Source organism: Scleropages formosus, chromosome 21 (assembly GCF_900964775.1).
Source record: "Scleropages formosus chromosome 21, fSclFor1.1, whole genome shotgun sequence".
Classification (NCBI taxonomy): Eukaryota; Metazoa; Chordata; class Actinopteri; order Osteoglossiformes; family Osteoglossidae; genus Scleropages; species Scleropages formosus.
The window spans coordinates 9,265,667-9,291,792 of NC_041826.1; the positions used below are offsets into that span (position 1 = coordinate 9,265,667).

The 26,126-nt window shown below is 41.1% G+C and overlaps 2 protein-coding genes across 6 annotated transcripts; both read right to left on the reverse strand.

The window, feature by feature from the left end:
* Window positions 1-475: 475 nt before the first annotated feature.
* On the reverse strand, window positions 476-7,291 carry LOC108920228 (Bardet-Biedl syndrome 5 protein homolog). Of its 5 annotated transcripts, none has more exons than XM_018728837.2 (13): window positions 7,169-7,291; window positions 6,162-6,244; window positions 5,807-5,872; window positions 5,502-5,551; window positions 5,280-5,407; window positions 4,561-4,696; window positions 3,566-3,661; window positions 3,280-3,342; window positions 3,022-3,156; window positions 2,752-2,835; window positions 2,290-2,313; window positions 2,086-2,204; window positions 476-512 (listed from the first exon to the last, which is right to left on the reverse strand). In XM_018728837.2, the coding sequence occupies exons 1-12, from the start codon at window positions 7,228-7,230 to the stop codon at window positions 2,103-2,105; spliced, it is 1,029 nt and encodes a 342-aa protein (XP_018584353.2). In that variant the 5' UTR covers window positions 7,231-7,291; the 3' UTR covers window positions 476-512; window positions 2,086-2,102. The 5 variants fall into 5 exon arrangements, with proteins under 5 accessions (XP_018584353.2, XP_018584351.2, XP_018584354.2 ...); XM_018728835.2 differs by having other exon boundaries at window positions 3,566-3,676; XM_018728838.2 differs by lacking the exon at window positions 2,290-2,313 and having other exon boundaries at window positions 3,566-3,676.
* A 1,649-nt stretch (window positions 7,292-8,940) lies between these two features.
* LOC108920251 (collagen alpha-1(XXVIII) chain-like) lies at window positions 8,941-24,238 on the reverse strand. Its single transcript, XM_029247451.1, has 35 exons — window positions 24,094-24,238; window positions 23,294-23,868; window positions 21,658-21,678; window positions 21,494-21,553; window positions 20,413-20,466; window positions 20,029-20,073; window positions 19,816-19,842; window positions 19,678-19,722; window positions 19,425-19,469; window positions 19,095-19,148; window positions 17,574-17,642; window positions 17,418-17,486; window positions 17,179-17,247; window positions 15,523-15,591; window positions 14,648-14,716; window positions 14,445-14,513; window positions 14,256-14,324; window positions 13,971-14,042; window positions 13,661-13,729; window positions 13,488-13,559; window positions 12,925-12,993; window positions 12,760-12,828; window positions 12,591-12,659; window positions 12,375-12,443; window positions 11,965-12,033; window positions 11,722-11,790; window positions 11,500-11,568; window positions 11,326-11,406; window positions 11,038-11,073; window positions 10,918-10,954; window positions 10,206-10,763; window positions 9,776-10,050; window positions 9,454-9,670; window positions 9,102-9,293; window positions 8,941-9,003 (listed from the first exon to the last, which is right to left on the reverse strand). The coding sequence occupies exons 1-35, from the start codon at window positions 24,236-24,238 to the stop codon at window positions 8,996-8,998; spliced, it is 3,654 nt and encodes a 1,217-aa protein (XP_029103284.1). The 3' UTR covers window positions 8,941-8,995.
* Window positions 24,239-26,126: the final 1,888 nt, after the last annotated feature.

Below are 26,126 nucleotides of genomic sequence, written 5' to 3' on the forward strand. Positions count from 1 at the left end.
GCTGGCCTTTCGAGTAAATAAGGTCAATGAGCAGCTGCTGCTGCAACAGGTGACAGCCCACTATGCTCTTTCACACTGTGTAGGAACAGTTTCCATAGAAACACGTTTTTGTTATTGACAGCACTGCTGGTCGAGCGTTGAAGGTACAGCTGTAGTATCAGTCACCAAGTGTTTCCTGCCCTATAGAGCACTAAAGCACTTTATGTAAACCAGCAGGATTAGTCACTAAGGATGATCATTTCAACAGTAAAAGAGTGATCTGCTTGGTTGCTGCAGAATATATCATTATATAACTAATGAAAATGTATTAAATATTTGCACTTTGTCCTTTTTTTGCCTATATTCTACAGGCTCAGGGAGGCACAGTGGCGCAGTGGGTTGGACCGGGTCCTGCTCTCCGGTGGGTCTGGGGTTCGAGTCCCGCTTGGGGTGTCTTGCGAGCGACTGGCGTCCCGTCCTGGGTGTGTCCCCTATGCCCTGTGTTGCTGGGTAGGCTCTGGTTCCCCGTGACCCTGTATGAGACAAGCGGTTCAGAAAATGTGTGTGTGTACAGGGTCATCTCCAGTGTCATTCATTCCTGAATATGTGCTTCTAACATTAATTCTTATACTTTCAAGGTCCACCCATGTTTTGAGCAGACATGCAAAATCCCACCTTATTTTTAAACGTTTTAAGTTTTAACATTTGCTCGGTATATGTAATTTTCCATGTCCTCTCCATGTTCACAAGTTTCCCCTGGGTGCTTTCACACAGCCCAAAACAGGTTTCAGGTGAAGTGGTAACTCTTGCCATAGTGTGTGTTATGTACGAGTAAATTATCATGTGTATTATTAATAGTGGAAGGATTCGGTTGTTATTTTGCACTAATTTTAAATGCAGTTTTTTACTGAGTTGTTCTTTTCTGTCGTCCTATTTAATTTTTTAAAATGCTGATGTTTGTTGTAAACTTCTTTGCTTTAGTGTTGCAACCCATTTATTTTCTTTATTGTAAACTGCTTTAAGAAGCTTGCTTATAAATTGATATATAAAGATTAGTTTTTTTTATTGTTATTACTATACTAACTAATGAGGCATATACTGTCTTTTGAGAAAATTCAATGCATTTCATCACTTTAAATTTGAAAGTGATAGCTAATTCTTTCCTTTGCATTTTCATCATATTTTAGCACTTATAAACTTTTTTGCTTTAGGGCTAACTATTATGATGATTTCAAACTATGATAATCACAAGATTTCTAAGAGATGCTGCGAGTCTGAAGGCACCAAGGCTCATATTCTGAATGAAAATGTCTCTTATTCTAGGGCATTTCCCATAATTATGAATTGATAACTTGTTACACAAATCTCAGAATACTAACTACATTTGCTCTTAAGTCCTGTAGCAAATTCTTTTAATTTGTAAGGGGATAGACACACATGCTTACTCACCTGGATATGCAAATCGAGTGCAGATGATAAGATACTGCTGGAATAAAGCCAGCAGTGTACCAGCTAAACTTAAAATGCCAATATGCCTACAACATAGATTAAATATGGAAACTATGTTGTGCAATTATTAATAAATTTGTTACTGTGGAACTGATGCAGAACTTTTGAATGCAAATTTTATCTGACCCCAAGTGCCAACAGAAGAGGACTAGGAAACCTTTGAGAATTTTTTACATTTTAATTGGACAAAATACTTTTTGTTGTAGCCACTTAATGCAAACCACAAGTATAATTCACTGCACAATACCCTGAGAATAGATGGGAGTGACTGATTAAACATTCCCATTTTCATCAAATGCTTGTTGTATGCAGGGTCTTAGTGGTCTGGAGGCTGTCCCGGAAGCACAGAGACTGAGGCAGGGTACACCCTAGACTTGATAGAACTTCATCACAGGACTCATTAAATATAACACCATTGTCTTTCCTAAAGAATGTACTCTAGTAGTTCTATTTCTGTTATTTTATTCCATTGCACAGAACACTACATAATTAACTAAAACAGCTTATATAATTAGCATATTAATAAAAATACCTCAACTTTGTACTTGCTTCCTGTTCAAATGTTAAAATATACTGTACACTACATCATTTACACACCAGTTCAGATTAGAGTATCAGGTGATAACTTCCCAAAGTCCTTGAAGAGTAAAACCCTCTTTCAGTTTCTCAATGGCTAAACCGAGCTCTTCGGAAAACACGGGTTCCCGATCTTGTTGCTTTGGGTTAAAATGACAAAAAAAAGTTATTTTTAAGTGTTAAATTATGAATTAATTCATGAAGGCTAAAAAAGAAAAACCTTACCTTGCTGCCATCTGCAAAGTATGCCTTAACAATGAAAACAAGCGTAAAATGAGTTTCAGGAGCGCACGATGAAGAGCTACACTTCAAGGCAACGGAGGCACACAATGCAGTTGTGTCTTTCAGATTTTGTGATTAATGTTTCAAATAGAACACAATGCATTTCACTTTATATAAGTTTACGAAACAAATCATGTTAAAAATGTCATACATTTACACTAACATTTATTCACTTAGCTGACAGTTTTTTCCAGAGTGACTTGTAAAGAAGAAATACTGTTTCTACAAAGATACAGTCAAACCATCTGACCTGCACTGTATACAATTTAGTCACAAAACTTTATGACCATGAGTCATTGAGCTATAATGCTGCAGACCCTGGAAATGTAAAACACGTGAAACAGAGAGGCTTCTTTGGGGAAGAACTGCAGCGATGTTTCTCTGATAATACTGCATACAACTCACTGTGAACACATCGGTCTGCTCATCGGGCTCAATGTCCATGTCATCTGGAGGCTGCTCCACAGTCCGCTCCTCCAGCGGCTGCGGCTAATAATGAGACATAACAGCAAGAAATGCTAAGCTAAACAATGCCGAACAAGCACACTGTTCATCCTAACTATCCTGATTCAATTATACGCTGACAAACAGTGATGCAACAATTTGCAAAACAATAAATATGGTTACTGTGGAGAACACAGTTTGTGTTTGGACAAGGTTGGTGCAGATACATACTTTCTCCTCCATCTCATAGTCCACACCAAAGTTGGGGTTTGCAGAGTACACTTTGTGCAGTGAGTTAATCTCTTTCACCGTACTTTGGAGTTTATCCATGGGGTCAATCTTGAAGCCCAGTACATAACCTCCTGTCTAAGAAAGAAGAGAAAACACACGCACATTTATTTCGATCAAGGATCTGAGTGACATCAGAAACTGGACTTTGTACCGTCAAACCATCATTCACAAATAAATAACAAACACCACGTGTTTTACCTGCTGAGAACTCTCGATCACTAATGCAAGTCCGAATTTTGAGTCTCTTATCCTGATGGAGCGCTTCGGGGAAAAAGGTAAAAATAAATTATATAAATGCACACATCTGTTTTATAGTTATGTATACTCTAAATTGTAATTAAAGCTGACATTAAACTGAAATTTAATAAGTAATTCAAGGCATAGAATTACAGGATAAAACACATACTTGAAAGTTACTTTTAAAAGTATTCATTAGATGAATGTTCAGAAAATTCTACATTTCAAAGTAACAGCCAATACATACGATTTGCAAGTAAGGAATGCTGACATTGAAGCTCTCGTTCATGTTGGCATGCCATACGATCCGCACATTAGTGATGAAGAAGGTTCCCAGGTTACCCTTACAGAGAAAAGACTAAGTAAATCAGTCTTACTCACAAAATGATTTGTTACAATGCAATGGAGAAATTGTTTTATGTCTTGAAAAGACATAACTGTATTTGGCTATGTGCTACCTAGTTGTTCAAAATTACTCGGTATTCTCAGCAATCCTTCCAGATTTTATTCATTTTATTTTTTATTTTTTATTAATTCAAGTGAAGGGGGCGTGGTGGCGCAGTGGGTTGGACCGGGTCCTGCTCTCCGGTGGGTCTGGGGTTCGAGTCCCGCTTGGGGTGCCTTGCGGCGGACTGGCGTCCTGTCCTGGGTGTGTCCCCTCCCCCTCCGGCCTTACGCCCTGTGTTACCGGGTAGGCTCCGGTTTCCCGCGACCCCGTATGGGACAAGCGGTTCCGAAAGTGTGTGTGTGTGTGTGTGTAATTCAAGTGATGTCTTAGTCCAAAGCAACATATGTTAGGGGTTGCTTAACAACAAGCTCCTTACAATTATTTGCCCATTTTAACAGCACGGCAGTCTTACTAGAGTAATCCACAGTAAATACCTTGATCAATGCTACTACAATAGGGGGAGGAACTTGCACCTGAGACCTTCAGCACACAAGGCAATAACCATAAGTGGTACTCTACCTGCTGTCTTCAGCTAGATGTTCTCATACCAGGGGAACCTAAACGTGAGCCAATCTGGGAAATACTGCCCTCTGTGATTGGGGACTGTCATTAAAGCCCTGGCATTAACTAAAACACTGTATGCTACATACAATAACTGGTGGCTGTACCATCCCCTACACTGTATATGGTATATGATAAGGTACAATTAGGATATAATACTGTCCCATACTTAGATGGGAGTGGAGTAACTGCACACATTTCTCTGCTATTCGTAGGGGACTAATGAACTTTACCTGGTCACTGGATAAATTCCATACTCCGTTAACTTTATCACATAGTTGCTCTTGGGGTAAAAGCTTCAGTTGCTTGTTCTGAATGACTGCGCCTCGGAGCTTCAGGTCACGGTACATTTTAGAAGTTTCATAAGCCCTGAAGCAGAAGAGCAAACGAAAACCAAATAAGGCATTAGAAGTTTGGTTTTGTTCAAGGTGCTTCAGTCTGTTTTAACTTGTCTGGAGGGAAAGAAGGCATTTCTACCATGCTGACCAGTTCCACTGTCTTTCCAAGGTCTCCAAACTATCAGATTTATTAGCAGAGAGTTACAGCAGCAAGACGTTTTCATGTACATACAGTGCTGCTTGAAAGTATGTGAACCCTGTAAGGAGTGTCATTATTCTTGCATTAAATATTAAAATAAGCTAATGAAATCTAAATGTTAAATCCTAAAATAAACTTATAAAAAGAGTAAATGACTATGAGTTACACTCCTGATTCTACTTACCTAATTGGTTTAACCAATGCGACTTGGGCTTCACTTATTTTTACACCTGCACTATTTGCGTGTTTCTACTACACACATGATTTCCTCTAAAACAACATATGGAATTGGTTATTACACACCCATTGTGTCACATGAGTAAGACTAATTCTCATTAAATAACCATTTCAGGGTTAAAGTAAGGGGCACAAGTAATTCACATATTTTCCAGCATCACTATATTCCGCAGGATACCTGTGGACGGCCATGACAGAGGAGAACAGCCTCGGACTTCCAGGAACCACACTGGTGAAAATGAACTCAAATCTGGTGTTATTGTTCTTGGTCAGAATGTAAAGCGCTTCCGTTTGTCCTCTGAGTTTCTGCAATGGATTCATCAATCAGCCATTGAGATATAACCAACAGAATGCATGGGAAATTTAACTAAAGTAAATACTAATTGTTAAATATACTCACTGAATTAGCAGCCCTCGTTGTGATGTTTATGACTGTATTGTACCCCACAGCTTCAGAAATGAAATATGGCATATTAATTGTTCAGTTCTCAAACTATCTGTTTCTGCAAGCTGGGGGGCAACTGTGCTCTACAGGACGGTGCAGGCATGAGCACCTGCGACAACTTTGTCAAAGCAGCAATAAAACAGATCAAATTTTCACATTTATTTTTTAATATTTAACTCTCATATTTCATATTTTTATTCGGCTTGGTGTCTGTTCTCTTGCATTCACAAATGCTAATATAATACCTGTGCAGTACTTACACAGATTGACTCTGGGCAAAGCCAGGGAGTACCATACAATCCTCAGATTGGTCACCATGAGCCTCCCTGTAATTATTAAACAATTTGGTCACATATTTGTACGGTGACATAACTTGTCGGGAACTGGGTGGAGCTATGCAGCAATTTCGTAGGGACAGTTTAGGCTCCCTCCAACATCCGAAGGTCACGACCGCCACCTGTGTGTTTTGCAGATGTTGAAAGGGGACAACAATGACATCACACCAAAGAGGTGGCGCTGCCATGGCTAAAACAGGTCTGGAGCCTTTGAGCGACACCTGTCACAGGACTCAGGTGATTGTAGGTTATGTTTCCATGACTACAGCGGCACTCGTACCCCGGTCTCCGTTGTTTCCTTTGGTGTCTTCGATGGGATCCAAGCAGTCGATGAGCACCTCGCCGGGTCTCATTTTCATTTGTCTGTGGTTACACAGGAAGTCAACCTCCATGTCAACTGCAAAGTAACTACTACTCACCTACAACATTAAAATAATCACAATATGACTGAACGCCCAGAATGAATGCCTGTGATTCGTGGGCGGCGCACTACGTGGGAGAGCGCTGCGTCGGACCACTGTTTCACAGGAAGTGTTCATAGGATATTAATTAATACATAATCATTTGATTGACACACTTCCCCATTTATACAAAAGGGTCGTTTTTGGTGGAGCAATTCAGAGTAAGAACCTTGTTCAAGGGCCCTGTGTGAACACTACAGACCATCTACCCCAGTGCCACCTGCTCAACATGGTGCCATAGTTTGCAGAGCACTTATAATATTTAATAAGGAGACGATTATGGAAAAAATAATGTAATTACTATTAAAATGAATGAGACACTAACTAAGTATCAGTACGTGTCAGTAGCAGGCGCTCAGTTAGCGACACACAAGTTTCCACTCTTTCCCACTTCCGGTTAGAGAGTCGGGGGGGGGCATGGGTGTCCCACGGCAGGGTTCTTTTATTAATTCTTAACAAAACAAAGGGTGTGTACAGAAAAATCGCGCAAAAGGAGACCCAAAACGGCAGGGAAAGGACACTCGGCGAAACGGCGGAATTAGGCGCGCAACTTGACGACCCTGAACGCTTCCCGGGACTGAGGGGCTCGAGGAGGCGTCCGCGTGCTGCCTGACGTCACCACGAAACACAACCACAACACGTTTCTACCAGTAAAGATACTTTTACGAATGCGAAGATGTGCCGGTGAGGGTTCAAGCAGGGTCGAATGCGCGTAAGACTCCACTGGCTGGACTTAAGGCCTGCCTCACCTGATCCGATGCACTGTTTTTATAATAATTTATTACAGCTCTCACGTACCGCGTCGTCGTGTCAAACTTTAACTTACTGTGCTGTTACGTCAAATCTAACATCTCTGTCTTCCCAGATGGCATCCAGCACTGGCGCCATGATGATGATGATCTTCTGCCTGGTGGATGTGAACGCTGCTCCCTAATCTGCGGCGTTCCACAAGCTCTCTTCGGCTTCGACGCGTCGCCACGTCACCATGGCAACAGCACGGCATGAGCCACTTAAGATCGAACGCCTTATGGGTGTGACCTTAACCTGGTGATCTTGGAACTGCAACATTGCATTACATTTGTTCTTTCAGTACGGGGTCCCAGTGGTCCGGAGCCTGTCCTGGTACTACATACACAGTATTATCCAGTACTGTAACTGTCATTGTACCTTGCTGTGTTTTTCATAATGTGGTTTACTGATTTCTGGTAATAAAGACAAAGCCAACAAAATAATTAACGTTTTTATTTATTAAAAATCAAAGCATAAAACAGTCCTCTACACATCTAGAAAATATTCAAGTTTAAACATATAAAAGAACCGATGGTTTAAAATATTTTACTTTTAATTAAAAACACTACTAGAGAACATATAAGGTTGATGGAAATTGTAAACTGGTGCCTGCAAAATGCGAGGAAAGAAGCAGTATGTACACCATTTATAGCAGTACTATTGAAGTAATGAGGTTTGTAAAATATTATTTGTAATTTGAACAGCTTACCATATTTTTGTCAATGCATGAAAATGTATAAAATAAAAACTTGCATATTTTATGAATGATTACAATTTCGGAGGGGCGCGGTGGCGCAGTGGGTTGGACCGCAGTCCTGCTCTCCGGTGGGTCTGGGGTTCAAGTCCCGCTTGGGGTGCCTTGCAACGGACTGGCGTCCCGTCCTGGGTGTGTCCCCTACCTCTCTCCAGCCTTACGCCCTGTGTTGCCGGGTAGGCTCCGGTTCCCCGTGACCCCGTATGGGACGAGCGGTTCTGAAAATGTGTGTGTGTGTGTGTGTGTGTGATTACAATTTCAATGTTCTGCTTGCTGCTCTTTTGCAGTTAGAAACACCTTGTCAACATTGTGAAAGGTGTACATCAACATGGCAAAAACTGTACGGACTATTAAACAGATCTAGCATTAATTGTTCAAATTCAAAGCCCTAAATTAATAATGCAATACATTCAATTAAAGCGGTCCATTCTCAATGCCACTAAATTGCTGACACCCAGAAAGATCTTGCGGTAGGTCTATAAAAAGTCATAATATTTTTTGAATGAGCCTTTATAACTCAAGTTCTGTAGTAATACTGATGTTTTATAAACACATTACCACTACTGAAAAAAACCCTTTAATTTATCTATTATCCATTACATTATCCAAACTATGTAACCAATATTCAGTGTATAGTGAAAATAAGAATCCTGAGTGCATGAGTACAGGAACTATGTATCCTTCATCCAAACAATTATGTTAAAGAATTCCCTGAACATCTACCCTGAGACTTGGCTGAGTACATGGACAGCAGAACTTGAATTTTTCGGTATTCACTATATAAATTATAACAACTTATTTGTCACCAACAAATAAACAAATCGACAACCAGATCCATTTACATTGTTAAAAAATATATCAGAGATTTCCCTTTATCTTCCTGTAGAAAAAATGTTTGAATGATGACAAGAATTATAAAATTCTTCATGTTTTCAAAAAACGGAAATGGTGGCACTTGTTGGGAGAATGAAAGTGTCATAAGATCCTCTGAATAACACTGTTTAAGGAAGTATTTCACTGAGCATAGTTAATAGTATGTAGGATGCATATATACCACATATTGATCCTTCAGATCCAGAGATTTGAAGAATGACCCATTGCTGACTATTTTTAGTTTCCTGTCAAAAGCAAAAATGCAGATGAAATTGAAAAATACATTAGATAAAATCCAAAAATGAGAAAGACTTTGAAATGGTGATTCACGGTGTAGCCTCACCTGATCTGGGTAGCACACATATCTTTGTGCATTCATTCTCTGTGTCAAAGCGGTTACCGTTTCCATCACAGCCTCCGTACCAGAACTGTGCACAGGCATTGGCTTGCTTATCGTAGTACCAGCGGATGATATAGTCACGGCAAGACCCTGGATCTAGAACCAAACCACATCGGGGGTCCAGGGAAATGGGTCCTGAACAAACAGCACAGAGAATGAAGTGGGACAGTGATTTACAACTGTCACGAAAGTTCACATTGTAGCCAGTGCACACAACATTGCATAACTTTCTAACCTCTTTATAGATCAGCCTGCAATGAATACAAATGCAAAATATACTATGACCATTGCTGACCTTGAGGCATCGATGGGTGAGGGGCAGGCCTCAGATTGACTGAGGAAGAGGAAAAAGAAAATGACGTTGATGACGATGATGTCGATGATAAAATTGCTGGACTTCCTGCTGAGATTCTCCTGATGGGTGCATTGGGTGGAGGGTGTCCTGTGGTCTTCTCCACTGTGCTGGATCCTTTCGCCAAGGGCCTAAGGGCTGCATCTTCCCCCACTTCGACCTGGGCAACAACACGACCTGTTTAACTTTTCCAACAGGGAAGTCAGTATGACTGTGGGGTATTAGAAATGATTGTATCTCAGAAACATTTACTGAATGAGTATACATGTACAATGGCGATTTTGGGTTGAACAGGCACCAGCAGACTGTCTCCCCTCCCTGTGGTTGTGGTGTGTCTCCCAGTCTGGCCTTCCTCCTTGAGGGTGGTCTCATGGCTGTTTTTCAGCTTGTTGTCAATCCCAAAGCCATTGTTCCCAAAGCTATTTTTACCATGCCCATTATTGAGATAGCCATTGTTTCCATAACCATTTGTGATATGATTATACACAAGAGCTCCATTTTCGTCCTCGCAGAGTTGGCTGACAAGCTTGGACTCAAGTGCTGAGACAGGAGAGTCATATGCAGCATTAGTCATTATCAGCAGAACACTTCAAAAAAATTCAACCGTGCTGCAGTAATACATGTGGAACCATTTATATATGCAATAGAAATGCTAAACACCCATTAGAAGTAATGTCAACATTTTAATCACTCACCTGGGAGAGTGTTGAAGTCATCAATGAGGTACATGTGTTCACTGTCAGGATCAGAAGCAATCAGGTTGAGTTCACGAAGGAACTCTGTCTGGGTGGGATCGGTGCTATTGACAATCCCTATTGCGTACATCTCAATGTTGGCAGCATGGGCCTCCCGCACAGCAATGTCCAACTTGACTGGTTCACGCTTGTCAGTTTGCCCATCGGTGATGACAATGGCCACTTTCCTGACCCCGCTGCGGGCACCATAGAAGGCTTCCTGTGTGGCTCGTCGGATGGCAGTGCCTGTGTAGGTGCCCTCGCCTATGTAGGGCATCTTCCTGATAGCCTGCTTAACATCCTGCTTGGTCATGTAGTGGGCCAGGTTAAACTTCATGTGGATGTCCAGGCTGTAGAGCACCAGGCCTATCCTGGTGGCGTTGCGGCCCACGGTGACCCGGTCCACCAGAACAGAGACAAAGTCTTTTATGATTTCAAAGTTCTCTGGCCCAACACTCTCTGAGCTGTCGATGACAAACACCAACTCCATGGGCCTCTCTTTACACTTGATGCCACAACCTAAACAAATAAAGACTGATTTTGAGGCAAAATAATACATTCAACAGATATTTTTAATTTATACGTTCTTCACCTGTATTACTGACTATAAATACCTTTGCCTTATTATTTGCTTTTTATTTTATGCATGACACAGTAGTTAGAAAGCTCTTACCACATATTTCTTTGATCAGTTTAATGATGTCTTCTTTCTATAATTTATAAACAAAAGTTAAATACAATAATAATATGGCTACTCATACACTCAGTTTCTCTTAAATAACTGCAAACTTACAGTGAGACCTGTTTCACCTTTGATCCCAGGAAGTCCCTGCAATGAAATGATTTGCTTAGTACTGGTTACCATTCTTTTTCTTGTGTGTTGCATCTAGACAATCTAACATGGAATACAACAAATTAATATCACATTGACAAAATAGTAAAGAAAATCAGTGATAGTACTAGCTATTCCTCCTATTTAGAAACAACAGTTACATAAATCTGTGTGTTTCGCTTGATTGTTTTTTGCTTTAAACGGTAATACTGAACCTGAAAATAGAGGGAGAGTAATATAGAGACTTACTAATGGACCAGGGACGCCAGGATCGCCAACATCTCCCTTTGTGCCCTTTAATCCTCTCTCACCCTGGAAGCCACGGTCCCCCTGCAGTGGCAAGGGATGAGCTCTTACTTCCTGAGCAACAGGCTCATTCCAGCTAGCTACCAGCTGGGTCACATGAGCCACACTCTATCTTACCTTGACCCCTGCTAATCCTTCTCCTGGAGGTCCCCTAGGCCCTGTCATACCCTGAGATCCTTGCTCACCCTAATTCGATTCAAAAGAATACAGCATGAGCATATGAGGTTACCAGCTCTTTTGTACTGTAGAAGTATAAGGCACACATTGTCTGAACCGCTTATCCCCCATCACTTTAAACTGCTATGCATGGGGACAATGGGGTGTGACTCACTGACACACCTTGGGGCCTGGCAGACCCTCCCCAGGAGGACCTGTTGATCCAGGTGGTCCTGGTCGTCCCACATTACCCTGGAGCCAAAAAGAACCAGTAGTAAGTAAGATGAGTAGACCTTTCACTGCCTTTCCAGTAGTTCAGAACTGAAATACAAAATTGACCACTGTTGTAAAAAGAGAGGGAGAGAAGTGATTGTTTTAGAAATGGTAATAGCTGAAGTGTAACGGCTGTTGTGATTTCTCGCCTACCTGTGGTCCAGGAAGCCCCTCGCCTGGAGGCCCAGGTAGCCCTGGGAGACCCCTGAATCCAATATCCCCCTGGGTGGAAAAACAATAGATGCTTGTACACCAGAACTGGCTATATTCAGTATATTCAAACATACATACATCACTGAATTCTGTCTGTAGATATTTTATTATGAAGCCTTTAGTTAACATTAACCTCAAATGTAGATGCTGAAATATAAAGTTCACAGAATAGGTTTACTGTGCCTTTATATACTGCCCTTAGAATTGCCACATGAACATGTGATTAACTCAACAATATTTTGTGCATTAATTCACAGATAAATGGGTTACTTGGTAAAATGTCAGGTGAACATTCTGTTATAGTTGACAAATAGCCCTCAGTTTATCTCTCCTGTGGAATATTTCCATACCTTTGGTCCTGGAATTCCTATTCCCTCTGGTCCCTGCTCTCCCGGTAGACCTGGAAGTCCTGGAGGACCCTAAAAAACAAGGAAAACAGAAGGTTCAGCCACCATGACAGAACAGGTTTCAATATTACAGGTGTGAAACTAGCTTGATGAACAAATCTTCTTGTAAAGAGTTTAATAGGTGCTGACCTATAGAATGCCAATCAGTTATATACTCACAGTTGGACCTGGGTACCCATCACCTTTGGGCCCATGTGGACCCGGTGGACCTGGGCTGCCATGGTCACCCTGGAAATGTATAGTTGTGATGAATAATTTTGTTGCCAGGCAATGAGAAGCATTGCTCACCATTGTCTTTGAGCTCTGAATTGCTTCCAGAGATGCATACCTTGGGACCAGGTAATCCGTAGCCTGTCTCTCCTGGTGGTCCGGTGGGTCCCGGGGGGCCAGTGTCACCCTGGGACAGACAGTGATGCCATTATGTGATACTGTCTTTCCTCATGAGCAGCACATTACACTGCACTGAAAGGTCACTTTTACAAATAAACGTTACCTTTTGTCCTGCAATGGCACGACCAGGAAGACCTGGCATTCCAAGCCTACCTGGGGTACCAGGCTCCCCCTGCAAGAGAAGGACAGTTACATGATCAGTGACATCTGTTAGGTTTAATTTAACTATTGCCGGGTAGGCTCCGGTTCCCCGTGACCCCGTATGGGACAAGCGGTTCTGAAAATGTGTGTGTGTGTGTATTAGAAAAATACAATAATGTATAGCTACTGAAAATTTTGATGGTGACAGACAATATTTCCGTCAATTGAGTACTGCGAAAAGATGGCAGATGATCTCTTGGAGGATTACTTGAATAAAGGTATGAACTAAATAACAAATAAGAGTACCACTATGAAAAAGAAAATGGGACATTCTGGCTTTTGTGTCTGTCAAATGGTTTACGCTCACAAGACTGATCCCAGTTGGCTTCTCTGAACCGATCGAAAGGGTCAGACATAAAATCGGACAAATTGGACCTTTATATTCAACACAAAAATGAGCAGTGACCTTTATCTACAGATCTCTTACATGGTTGATTCCCATATCACAGAAAACTTTGTTTTCACCTTTGGTCCAGAAGGCCCTGCAATACCAGGTGGCCCAGGTAGTCCACGCACACCCCTTGAACCCTGGTCTCCCTGGGACAGATCAGGAAATCAGGATCAAGAAGTTACCCCCAACAGCATGGACTGTGGTACTCTGCATTGTGTGCCAGACCAGAGAGCTGCACCCTTCTCACCTTCTCGCCCTGGCTGCCAATCCCTGCTGCCCCCTCCGGCCCCCTCAGACCAGGCATACCTGGTTCTCCCTGCACAAGACACAGGGCCAGACAGGAGGGAGAGGCACATAGACTCTCAAATTCAATTGTATTGGTCGAAGTTTGCCCAGGAAAAGTAAAGGACATGAGTAAAAGTATAGTTTCCTTCAGTAAGAAAGTCTTTTCTACAATGAAGAAGTCAGCAATTGAACTAAACACTCAGAATCGGACTCTGAGCACCAGTTTCTTTTGTTTTATTGTTAGCATAGGTTTTTAAAAGAGTGCAAAGGACCTTCTGTCCAGGGGCACCATCCTCTCCTGGAAGACCAGGCAAGCCAGCCAGCCCTGGAGCCCCGGGCTCTCCCTGAAAGAGACATATTTATGTTCAGATGAGCGAATAACACTATATTTACTTCTGGAGGGATGTGACCTTGGAGTTGATGCAATGCCATAAATAAGAACCTTTGACTAAATTATAGACAGTATAATAAAGGACAGTGTCATATTAATCAGACTGCTGAATTTAATCAGCTTTACTAGTTTTGAAGCTTCTAACATTTGTGAACAGCAAGTTTACCTTTGTTCCAGGTTCACCAGTCCCTCTCTCTCCTGGAGCTCCGAACTCTCCCGGTAAGCCCTGATCGCCCTGCAGACAGGAAGATGAGCAGTTTAATACACTATGGACAAGGGGATGGGAAAATAAAACACATTGCCATGTTTCTATAATAGGCAGTGCCTAGACAATACGTCTGCTGGACATGCCAACCTTGGGGCCTGGGAGGCCCTCTCCTGGTATGCCTCTGCTTCCCGGTGGTCCCCGGGGACCCTGAACACCCTGCAAAAGCAGATATCACTATGATGGTCAGGTCAGAGCATGTATGGTAAAACCTGCAGGTCCCAGTCTGCATACTTCACATTGCAGCAGAAGCACAAAAACACAACAACAGAAGAGGAGCTATCTGGCACTACCTTCTCCCCTTGGATGCCCACTCCAGGAAGTCCAGTTGGCCCTGGAAAACCTGGCAGCCCCAGCTCACCCTAGAGCCCAAAGAAACCGAAACACAGATGTTAGCGAAACCCGAGGAAATGCTCATGAAAAATGGTCATGTCACAAAACCATGAAAGTCATATGAATTGTGCTTTAACACTGAAAGAGACATGAGCAAATGAACACATATAATCCTTTGAGCAGATCGATACAGAGATGTTCCTTCAATTATACCTTAATAACAATGTAGTCCCACAAGTCACTCTAGTTTTGCTTAGGGTTTATTTACGCCCGCAGTTTGAGTTAAGCAGATATATATTCCTTTATTTTATGAATAGGGAATAATGAATCAAATAATGAAATTATAAAAGAAATGACAATCATCATCTTTTTTACATAAAGCAATATGAATGCACAGAATCATATTTATCCTGTTGTTCACAAGACTCTGTATTAAACATCTCTAACGGTTAAACATGAAAGCAGTTATTATAGGTATACACCATACTAAGACACTAGTTGGGACTTCATGCAATAAAGATGTGGAATCCCTAGTGTTTGTCACATAGACAGACAAAACGTTTCCCAAATCCCCCATATGCTGGTGAAAGGCTTATTTGATCTCTAACCTTCAGCTTTCCCACAATTCTCCCATCTTTGAGGCTGTCTCAGCTGCTCCTAAATATTTGTCAATTTATTGCTTTGCTGACTTGACCGCAAATTACTGCTGCTAAGACGCCCAGGGTTCATCCACTCCCACCCGTTGACTCTTTATTCGTTTTTCGGCACTTGCTTTGTGTCTTAGTGGCAGCCAGTGTGTGCATTCCATTCAGCAGTGGATATATTTACTGCCTACCTTTTCTCCCTTGATTCCTATTCCTGGCTGCCCTCGGAGCCCCCGTGGCCCCTCCAGCCCTCGATCACCCTGCGAAACAAAGACGAGACTTTACTCCGTCCCGCTCTACTATGCATCCACACACATTCATAGCTCAACCTGTGTTCTCACTCTCTAGGTCTGAGGAGCTACACCCAGAGGAGGGAACGTTGCGAACTTGTTTCTGAGTGTTATGAATCAATCAGTGTATATGGACTAAACAAAGTCTTCTCATCTTGTCGGAAAAGTGTATAAAACACCCAAAGCACACATTATTAATTGTCAGAGGACTGGCATTTTAAAATAAGGAAAATGCAGATAAAACAAGAGATATAAATCAATAAGGGGATTTTTCTCACCTCATCTACATATAACTGCACTGATACTTTGTTTGAGGCTCAGCAAGCACAGCTGAACTAAAACATGAATTGAAACCGTTGCTGTGATAAATGGTGACATCGGTGAAATCACCTGGGATTTTGTGAACATGTCCTGCACATTGTTTTTACATGGAGGGATGAGGAGTGTTTTACATCATTCAAGTCAGAGCTGCCTTCACGAGGAACATAACAGAAACCCTATTCGAGTTGCTCATTAAGTGCCCTAAAGACAGACTGAAAAGCAGCAACTGAAATGAAAATTACAACAGACAGCAGTCTTTAATAACATGACACAAAGTGTACCTGAACAATCGGAATATGTTTTACATGTTTAAAACTCAAAGCAATTAATGCTGGAGGCATATCGTTATGGGCTGTGGTAAAAGCTACAACAGAAGTTAAGAATGATTGCATGTTATTCAGAAAAACAAGGTAAAACCATTTATCTGGTCCTGGGGGTAATCTACTTATGGTTTCAAGAGGTGAACTGTGGTGTCATGCAAGCGTGATGCAGGTACTACAGAGACAGTTTAAGGTGATGTTTCCATAGCCATTTTAGGACCTCTCTAAAAATGATGAACTCATAAACCATATTAAAACATACAGTTACAGGTTATTTTAGCACAAGGGTTTTAACATCTTATCCTGTATATTATTGTATTCTGCTGTTTAGAGTGGTGGCCAAAGTTCAAGGCATATGTTTCAGATGAAGTAGCATTTCCTCACAAGGTCAGACATAGACATTTTAATAGTGACAGTAATACTTCCAAGAAAAGGAGGATGTGCTGGAACAAACTGAAATGTAAATTAAAAGATTAAATGTGTTTGGGCTTGAAAGACCTGCTAGATACATGAATAGACTGTTCCTTTTTCATTTACTGGACGTGGTTTGTTGTACAAATGTTGAGAATTCCGGTTTCTCAGATTATGGGCTGTGAAACCACTGATCAGCTGCTGCTCCAGCTTCTTCCTTCACTAAATAATACATAAAAATCCATAGAGTTTATTGCTGGACATATGCCTTGAATAGAGAAACCTTATACAACTCATGGAAACGATTAATATTATTACATTTACATTTATTTGTAAATCTACACGGTTTTACACAAATCACATTACATATCTTTAAAAATATTAATGATCATAGGTAACTACTATTCAAACAAAAATGTTTTGATTTAAAAACAGCTACTGAGATGAGGAAAGCAAAATATCTAGACTAAAATGACATCCTCTAATAAATACAGACAGATGATACCTTTGGTCCAGGAAAGCCTTCTCCCGGTGGTCCTTTTTCTCCTTGAATCCCCTGTGGACCTTGGGGTCCCTGTAAAGAGAAACTCTTGGTCACTGCTGACAAGAGTCTAGGGACAACAGGGAACACAGTGAGAGATTTATAAAATTAGCAAAAAAATTGTTCATTCGAGGGCCTCAAATCAATAGAGGACAAAGTTCAAATCAGCAGCAGATGATGGTCAAACAGATCAGCCAACGTACAGGAGAACCTGGTTCACCAATGCCTGGAAGACCAGGAGGTCCAGGTCTCCCCTGGTGTCCTACATCACCCTGCAGATTACACACGTAAACAGAGTGAGATAAATACATACACATCAAGAGCTTTGAGTGACAGCACACCTGAATAACACAGATTACCTTTGGCCCCGGAAGACCAAGGCCTGTTTCCCCTTGAATTCCAGGGGGACCAAGAGGTCCACGTTCTCCCTACAATAAATAAGTAAATAAGTAAGTAAGTAAATAAATAAATAAATGCACAAATATTGGCATTTACTACATCTGTTACAATTTGAGACAGTTCTAAAATTACATGAGAGGGTATTTACTTACAGCAGAACAGCAATGTACAAATCAGTGTACAAAGGGTAGAAGAAATTAAACCTTTCCATTTTGTCATTTTTAACTTGTCATCCAAAGGGAAGCATTTGTCACTGACAGTGCTTTGATAATATTTTATTGGTTTATGCGGCAATCAGTTAATTCAATTAGGGCCCAAGATCCTTTACATCCAAATTTAGATCTGAAAATCTGAAAATCCAGATTAAATGTGGATTTGTTCCTCTGGGTATTCTTCACAGGAGCTATTTTCAGTCCTGGAAGTCATTAGGGATATAAATGAATAAATAATACTAGTAGACTTATAAGGGCTAAGAGCTCACGTTTCCCTTGCTCATACTTATGTAGAGCGGTATGTCTTCATGTTGGAAAAATGTACTAATTCAAGGAAATTTCTGGATATTTTCTAACATGTCTGGACAAGCCTTCAAAGAGACAGGGAAGAGATTTAAAAAGTGCATGAACTCCAGGAACATAAATATTGTTAAGCAATGAACTGATCAGCAGCATCTAATAGCCTTGAATTCTATATGAGAAAGAGCACAGATTGAGGGATACCATGAAAAGTCAGGCTTCATACGCCTTTCATTTTTAACATTACCTCAGCCTTCCTAAAGTGAAAAAGGAAAAACACAAGGCGCGTTCATACTAACTGATGAGCTTTAATCTTGTGCCTTTAAAATGGGAGAGAGTGTTGGACTGTGGGGTTTAGACTCTTTGGTTGTGATACAGGCTCTGTGTCACTAATCTGCTTTGGCGTATGAGATGACACGCAAAGGCAAGCAGTTACCTGCCTTCACAGCCAGGCTAAACGTGACAGCTCTGAGGGGCAACCCTAGAGCCTGCACGAAGGACTGATGACTGCAGTGAGCAACAGCGTCTTTCGATGTACTGCTTATAAGTTATTTTTCAAAGTACACTGTTATGAATTAAATACAAGGCACTTGTCAAAAAATGTTACCGATTGCTCTGCTTTACAAGGAGAGAAATCGTTATATTTAACTGGTAGAATTCATGACCATTCCAAGGTCATAGACACATCCATGAGCATGCCAAGTCCTATGTCGGTGTTAGAACCTATAAACAATTTTTGACAACAAGACTGAGATCTGAGATGAGAGACAATGTGAAAACATCTGAGTTTCCTGAATACGAGGAGAGATGTGTGTGACCAACACATTCCCTGTGTGGTCCACTTTTGACATAAACATTCCATCCTCAGCCAGCTACATGTTCCAGAAAGGTGGATCCTGTGCTCACTTCTGTCGGAGATGTCTAGGTGTGTGACTGAGATGTGAGAAATATAGGGATAGAGACACTCACTTTCTTTCCCTGGGGCCCTTCAGGCCCAATGTCGCCTTGCGGACCTGGCATCCCCTGTAAAATTCCAGGATACGGCATTTATTAGACAGAAGAACAGGACACAAGGCTCTCGTTAAGATCTCAGTCTCTGGTAATGAAACTTAGGTTGAAAAATAAATGTAAATAAATCAGTTAAAATACCAAAGTAAAAGTCAAGTAGCTGTGATTGTCCTCTAGTACTTATCATTGTACATTTACAGATAAATATCTGTAGTTCTGCCTTGGAAACTTCTTTTGTCAATACTAAATGATATGAGTTGTCAAATGGTTCAGTTGTTTTTGTTCTCTTACCTGAGGTCCTCTGATTCCTTGTGCTCCAGTTGGACCTTCAGGACCCTTTAACATGAAGGAAAGTAGTTTTAAAATGTACTCTCATAATTCTGATACATTCTTGCCATCATTAAGTTCATTTTTAATGTGTGCAATGAGGCATGTACCTTCTGATGGACTGTGTATCTATCGGTCACCACCATGACTGTACATTAAACTGGTCGTCATGGGATCAACGTATCACACTGAAAATGTGGTTCATCAACCTACATACCCTGTCTCCTTTAATTCCTGGAATTCCACATTCTCCTCTTTCACCCTTTAGGGAAAGAACAGAATGATCCAGTCTCACATGACCAATAAACACCTTTAGATAGGGATACGGAGATACTTAAAAAGACAAATTATGCACCTTGTCTCCTTTGTAACCAGCTTTACCCTGCAAATTGATCAAAGAAATGGATGAAACATGTCATTATTCTACCACAAATAGCAAATATTCACTCTGCAAGAAATTATTCAGAAAAACACATTTGCAAATACAGAAAAGTACCCCCTAAAATATCTGCATTAAGAGCATAAACGACACAGCAGAAGCTTTCCCTGTGACCCTTGCTCTACTCACGTCAAACCCGTCTCGACCTGGAAGCCCACTCAGACCACTTTCCCCCTGAGAAGAAAACCATAATCCTGTCAGAATAAATAATCTTCTTGACACCAGTCAGATCTCTTTGGGACAATTCATCTTATCTCTCATTTACAACATATAATGAGAAATCTTTTAAGATGTGCAATATAACCTCAAGTCTTAAGAGATACAGTATATACAAGATATCACAGAGTACTCTTTACTTTTCATAATGTTTATCAATGAGTTTCTAGCCATTAGCACAATCAATTAGACTTCTAAAGGACTGGACAGATATTTCCTAATGCCACGAACCTCACGCAATAAAAGCTAAAGTAACTAATGGCTACAATTCAACTAAAGAACGTAGAGGGTGGAGACCTTCTGCCCTTTGGGACCCGGAGCTCCATCATCACCCGGGCGACCCTTCTTCCCCTGTGGGAATGAGTTGAGACACACAGCGGCCAACATGAGACAAAAAGAGCATTGCACCCAAATGCTTTTCACTCAGTTGCATCACATCTATTAAATGCAAGTCGCTTTGGACAAAACATCAGCTGGATGAATAAAAACAGAGAATGAGCAAAACAACTGAGAAACTCCAGCATCAAGGGGACACTAGATGTCAATATTTTATGGACAGATTCTAAATGAGTCTTATTCTGTTTGATCCACTTCAGTTACTTAAGGAGCCATTCGGGAAAGACAAGGCAGCAGTTGCCACTCTCCTAAACAGTGAAAAAGAAATTTAAACGCTCCATCGAGGTGCAGCTAGTATTATAAAGCTGAAGGGACAGAAGTGGGGAAAAAAAAACAGAAAAAGGGACGGGGGGGTGAGTTCTTTGGGCTGATCAGGACCACGGGGTTAACTCTAGTCAGATGGAGAGTTGAAAGGGCATGATGACTGACAGCACCTGTACATCATGTGGTGTTTTCCTCTAAAGTCTGATCACCACCTTGTTTCCATTTAACTAATGGGAACAATTCCACTGAATTTTAAACCAAAGCACTGATGTGATGGGCAAAACTTGAGTGCAGTCTTCGAGGGGGACTTCCAATGTTTGCTTGAGTACAAAGGATAGTTGCCTAGCAATATGTGCAAAAGATGGTACTGGTAAAGTAATCCAACACAAAGCCCCCCCATGCCTGTGTTTGTTTTGTTTTGTCTTGCCACGACTTAACTAATGCTGGAATTTACAACGCCTTTCCAACTTGCACCGCTCCTAGGGGAGTACCAAAACCACTACAGCAAACAGCACCACGTTCCCACCCCGATAACCCAAAAAACTCAAGTAACTGCCGACTTTATCAGAATGAAGTGTGTCTCTGCTTGCCGTTTATTAAGGATGTTGGTGTCAGGGGAGCAATACTCTTTGGTTACTATGTTTTGAGGGTAATCAAGGCTGCGATCAGGTATGTGAAGGGAATCCAATGGAGACAGTGAGTACAGGAGAGTACTTACAGCTAGGCCTATGGGTCCCGGCTCCCCTTTTTCACAGGTACATCTCTCAGCTAGGGGACACTGGGAATGGAAACAGTATAAATAGCAGATGAACTCAGGTATAAAGAGTCCCCATTAGCATTGCTTCCATAACTGCATTCTTGGCAGAAAGAAAGGACACCTACCTCTTCATTAGCCACCTCTGCCTGCAAAAGAAAAAACCCAGAAGGTCACTTTACAATTTGCACCAAATTAGACACATGGATTATTTAACATTTAAACCAATTAAGATTTTCTTAAAAATACATGAACAGGATTAAGTTATTAATTAAAATTTTGTCTAATACTCTTTACTGGTACTGAACTACCAGTGATATATGGAATCTGTTATGCATGGACCCCGGTTTTGAAATAAGTGTGATTAATTACAAGACTTTAAAAAACCACTGATGCGGTATGAGCTACTCTACATCTTAATTTAATTTTGGAAAAGCACTCATATCTGACATCATAAACCATCACGCCTGGAGTCTATGCTTTGAAGTGTATGTTTTTCATTTCCAGTTTCCTTGTTATTTTCCTCCATCGAGCAAACCCAGCTCTCGATGCTCTAAGATGGACTTTTATGGTCTTCCTTATTGACCCCAAATATTTCTAACTTTGCCCTGTTTCTGTGTGCTGCTCAATGACTGCTTCTGAGGAACATCTACAGTATGTGAAAGAAAGATATGTTTCCAGATGAAGGAAAAAACCTGTATTCCCTGGAATACTTCACAGGGCACACATGAAGCACATGTAACAGTAGAGTGGCTATGGATAAAAGCACTGTCTATTTTAATGCACTGAATGTAAGAACCACAGATTTACTGTTTACACTTAATGAAAAATGCACCATAAAAAAGCACTTCATAATCAAACTTAATCTTGTCATTTATAAATGCAGATAAGACTTTTCTGCAAAAAAAATGTAATGTAAAACTGATTTCAATTGTATCTCTGGTTAGTATAATGGTACGTTTATTGAAATCCATCCAGAACACACAGATGTGCTCATTGTGTGTGACAAACTTCATGCTGGTAAGTTCAGCCAAACTCACATCAGATCATCTACTTAAGTTTAGCAACAGAATAAGAGTCAATCATCCAAAATTATTGTATGACTCATTATTAATTAGATTTAATTACTGTTGTTCACTAAAGTGCTCTACATCAAGTTTGCCTACAGTTAAAGTTTTACATACGAATGGGCAGCTGGTAGTATAGTGGTTAAAGTTGTTGCCTTTGGTCCCAAAGGTTGCTGGTTTGAATTTCACCTTCAGCTGTAGAACCCTTGAGCAAGGCCCGTATCCTAAATTGCTCCAGTAAAAATGACCCAGCTGTATAAGTGGGTAAATAGTTGAAGGTAGCTCAACATTATAAGCTGCTTCGGAGAAAAGTGTCTGCTAAATAAATGAATGTAAGAAGTTACACCTTGGCTGAGATCTAATTATTTCATGATGTAGTTTGATGGGCAGCAAGTCATCAGTGGAGGATTCTCTCTGGATTTGAAACGAATGTCAGTTTTGAGGCACCCATTGGTTCATTCACTACTGTCATCAAAAATACTACAGATAGTCAGATAATGGTGGAAAATTATATCAAAATATATAAACGAGTGCATGACTGAAATTTTAGTAGAACTGGAATACATAATGGATATTCAGTTGGTAAAAAAAATTGTTTCAGAAACTAGCCATTGATGATTCACAATGAATATTAGTTAACTGGCTTCTTTAGATAATTTGGGAAAACATTACAGAACCAATGAAAGACTGAACTCACAATTTCCTTGACCACCGACTCCACAATGCCAGGGTCCTGCAAGTTATGGACGAAGCTTGAGGCTGGGGAGCTGGCTAGCACACGTAACTTGGCCAGACTGGTGGGCTCATTGGCTGTGGGAGTGATGCCTATAGTGAAGAGACGAACACCTTGGTTCTTGGCATCCGCAATGGCGGAGAAGATGTCGGGGTTCCGGGGGTGAGTGACGCCATCAGTCAGCAGCACAGCCATCTTGATGCTGTCCAGGGAAGACTCCTCCAGGTAAATCCGAGTCAAGTTGGTGATGGCGTAGGTAGTGTAGGTGCCATGGCCGATGTAGGCGATAGGTGCGATGTGGGTTTTGAAGTTCTCTGTGCCCCTCCACTGCTTGAAGGTTTGTTCAATGATCACATGGCTGCTGTACTGCAGCACGGCCACCCTCAAGCTGAGGCTCCGCCCTGTCTTGAGCCGGAAACCCTGCAACCGGTCCACCACGTCAGTAGCAAATTGCTTCTCTTGCTCATGGTTGCCCTTGGCACTCTCAGAGCTGTCTAGCAGGAAGGCCAGTTCCAGACTGCAGTCCTCATCTAAGATTGCTAAAGGGGTATGATGATAAGCGTTACATCATGTCAGTGCTAACAAATTTCATTCTGAGTTATTTGGGTATATGTCTGCACAATCCAAAAAAGTCCAAAAATTTGAAATACCTTTCTAAATACATACATATCTCTTTAAATATATAGATTTCAATAAGTGCCATTTTTCACTTTCATGTGAGTTACCGTTGCCCTATAGAAAGCAATTGGTTTGCTCAAGCTCACCTTGTCCATAATGCTTTGGTATGTTATTCGTGGTCAGCAGCTTGTTCTTGACCTTCCTTCCCACTGTTCTGTCCTCATAGAAGTTCTGAGCACAGATGCTCCGAAGACCCGTGAGGAGCAGAAGACAGGCCACAGAGCGGGACATGACAGCTGCTCTTGTAGAGATGGATCAGCCCTTAGAGAGTCCAGTCCAGAGCCTAGAAATGTTAAAAAAAAAAACCTTTGGATGGCTTCTCTGCGCTTTATTATTGCCACTGTATCTTTAAAATCGCATCGGAAAGTTTCGCAGAATTCAGTAACAAATTAATTTGCAAGTAGGACATATTTCTTCTAAATGGAAACAAAAATGTCTATTTCTCTGTATTTTTCCTGCAGCAGAATAACAGTTAACTTTATATATTCGTGTTATAACTGTTTCCGTTGAACAAGTACTTGTGTGGTGTGAGCTGACCTTCACCGAGGTAAAACTGGGTCATAAAGAGCATGAAGAAGACTCACTGTCCAGAGCTTGTAGGCGTGGAGTTAAATCTGGTCTTCCTGCGGGCAGCTAATGGCAGAACCAGTGCCCAGCTCCGTTTGAGGTGTGTTATGAAGGGGAGTCAGGGACCTGCAGGTTGAGCAGCATCCATCACGAAGCCAAATGTCCTTCTGTGTGCCGCTGGCTCACTGCCCTCCCCTTTTAAAGAGAGGTGGGTCATTGGGCCCCACTAGGCATCCAACCACTCAGTCATCCCCGAGCAACAGAGAAGGTGTACAAGGGGGTGGGAGACATTCATTCTTCAACAACTTTGTTTGAAATTTGTAATAGGATATTTTATAATAAACCAGAACTGAGACATATCCTGCAGAACTGTGCCTCAGTAAGCACTTTGAAGAAGGCAGAGGGAAAGACACTGAGATCAGTAGATTCCTCCAGACCTTTGCATTGCCCTTATACCCAAAGATCTTCCCTTCACACTTTAACAAAAGAAAAAATTAGGGAATCCTCTAACATGCTATGGAATATCATTAGAACTGTCATAGAACAGGAAAGAGCAATGTCAGTCTAGCGTCTTAAATTAGCAAAAGCAGTGTTTTTCAAGCTTTTCATAAATTTGCCTTATACTAATGGGGAAAGGAAAATGAACAGGCGGCACTGTGCAGCTTTGCAAACTAGTCCAACAAGATATACAGCTATGATATACATTTCTCTTATTTGAATGCCTCTTCTACAAGCAGCTTCATGAAAAAAATGGTACCATCAAAATGATGGCATAGGAAACACAAATTGTGCTTTGACAATCACATTTCTAAATAATCCTTCTCTTGTGCTGTTGAATTCATTTTTGTATGTCCAGAATTGTACATTGCTTTGGAGAGGAGTGTCTGAATAAAAGTAAATATGAAAGTATAGACTCAAACTGTGCATTGTGCCTCCCAAAGCAATCTTGTACTATTGACTAATATTAAATTTATGCATACAGTATACATATACTGTACATGCATAAACTTACCAATGTGAAATATGTTAGTGTTCAAAACAGGCAACACAAAGTGCAAAATTGTTAAGTATCCAGTAACAGTGAAACTAGCATTATGTCTCCTCTTTTTCTTGTTTAGACTTGAATGGTACAAAATAGTATTTGTGAGAAACATTCCATATGGCTGAGTTTTAATGCCTGTGTTATAATAACTGCAAAAAGAGGAGAAAGACCTGCATTTGTGATAAAACCCTTGATGGACCCTGCAGCTTTTGGGGTCATGTCAGCTCTTGTTCTCCAGTGTTTGATGAATGTGACTTCTGATCCTGTTACAACTCCTTCTGTCACCCGAGCCCAGCTGAGTATGTCTGGGAAATGAGCTGCAAAAATATGTATAATTGCCACTGGCTGCATAGCTCGTTGGAACAGGCTACAGCTCTGAGCAGGGCCGAAGGTGTAGCGATGGATCCATCTCCACGCAAAGCGCTGGGTGATCGGGATTCACATGCATAAGCCAAGCTGAGACCTAGAGTAAGTTCTAAAATTCAGAGCTGTCACTTCCATGAAGAACAA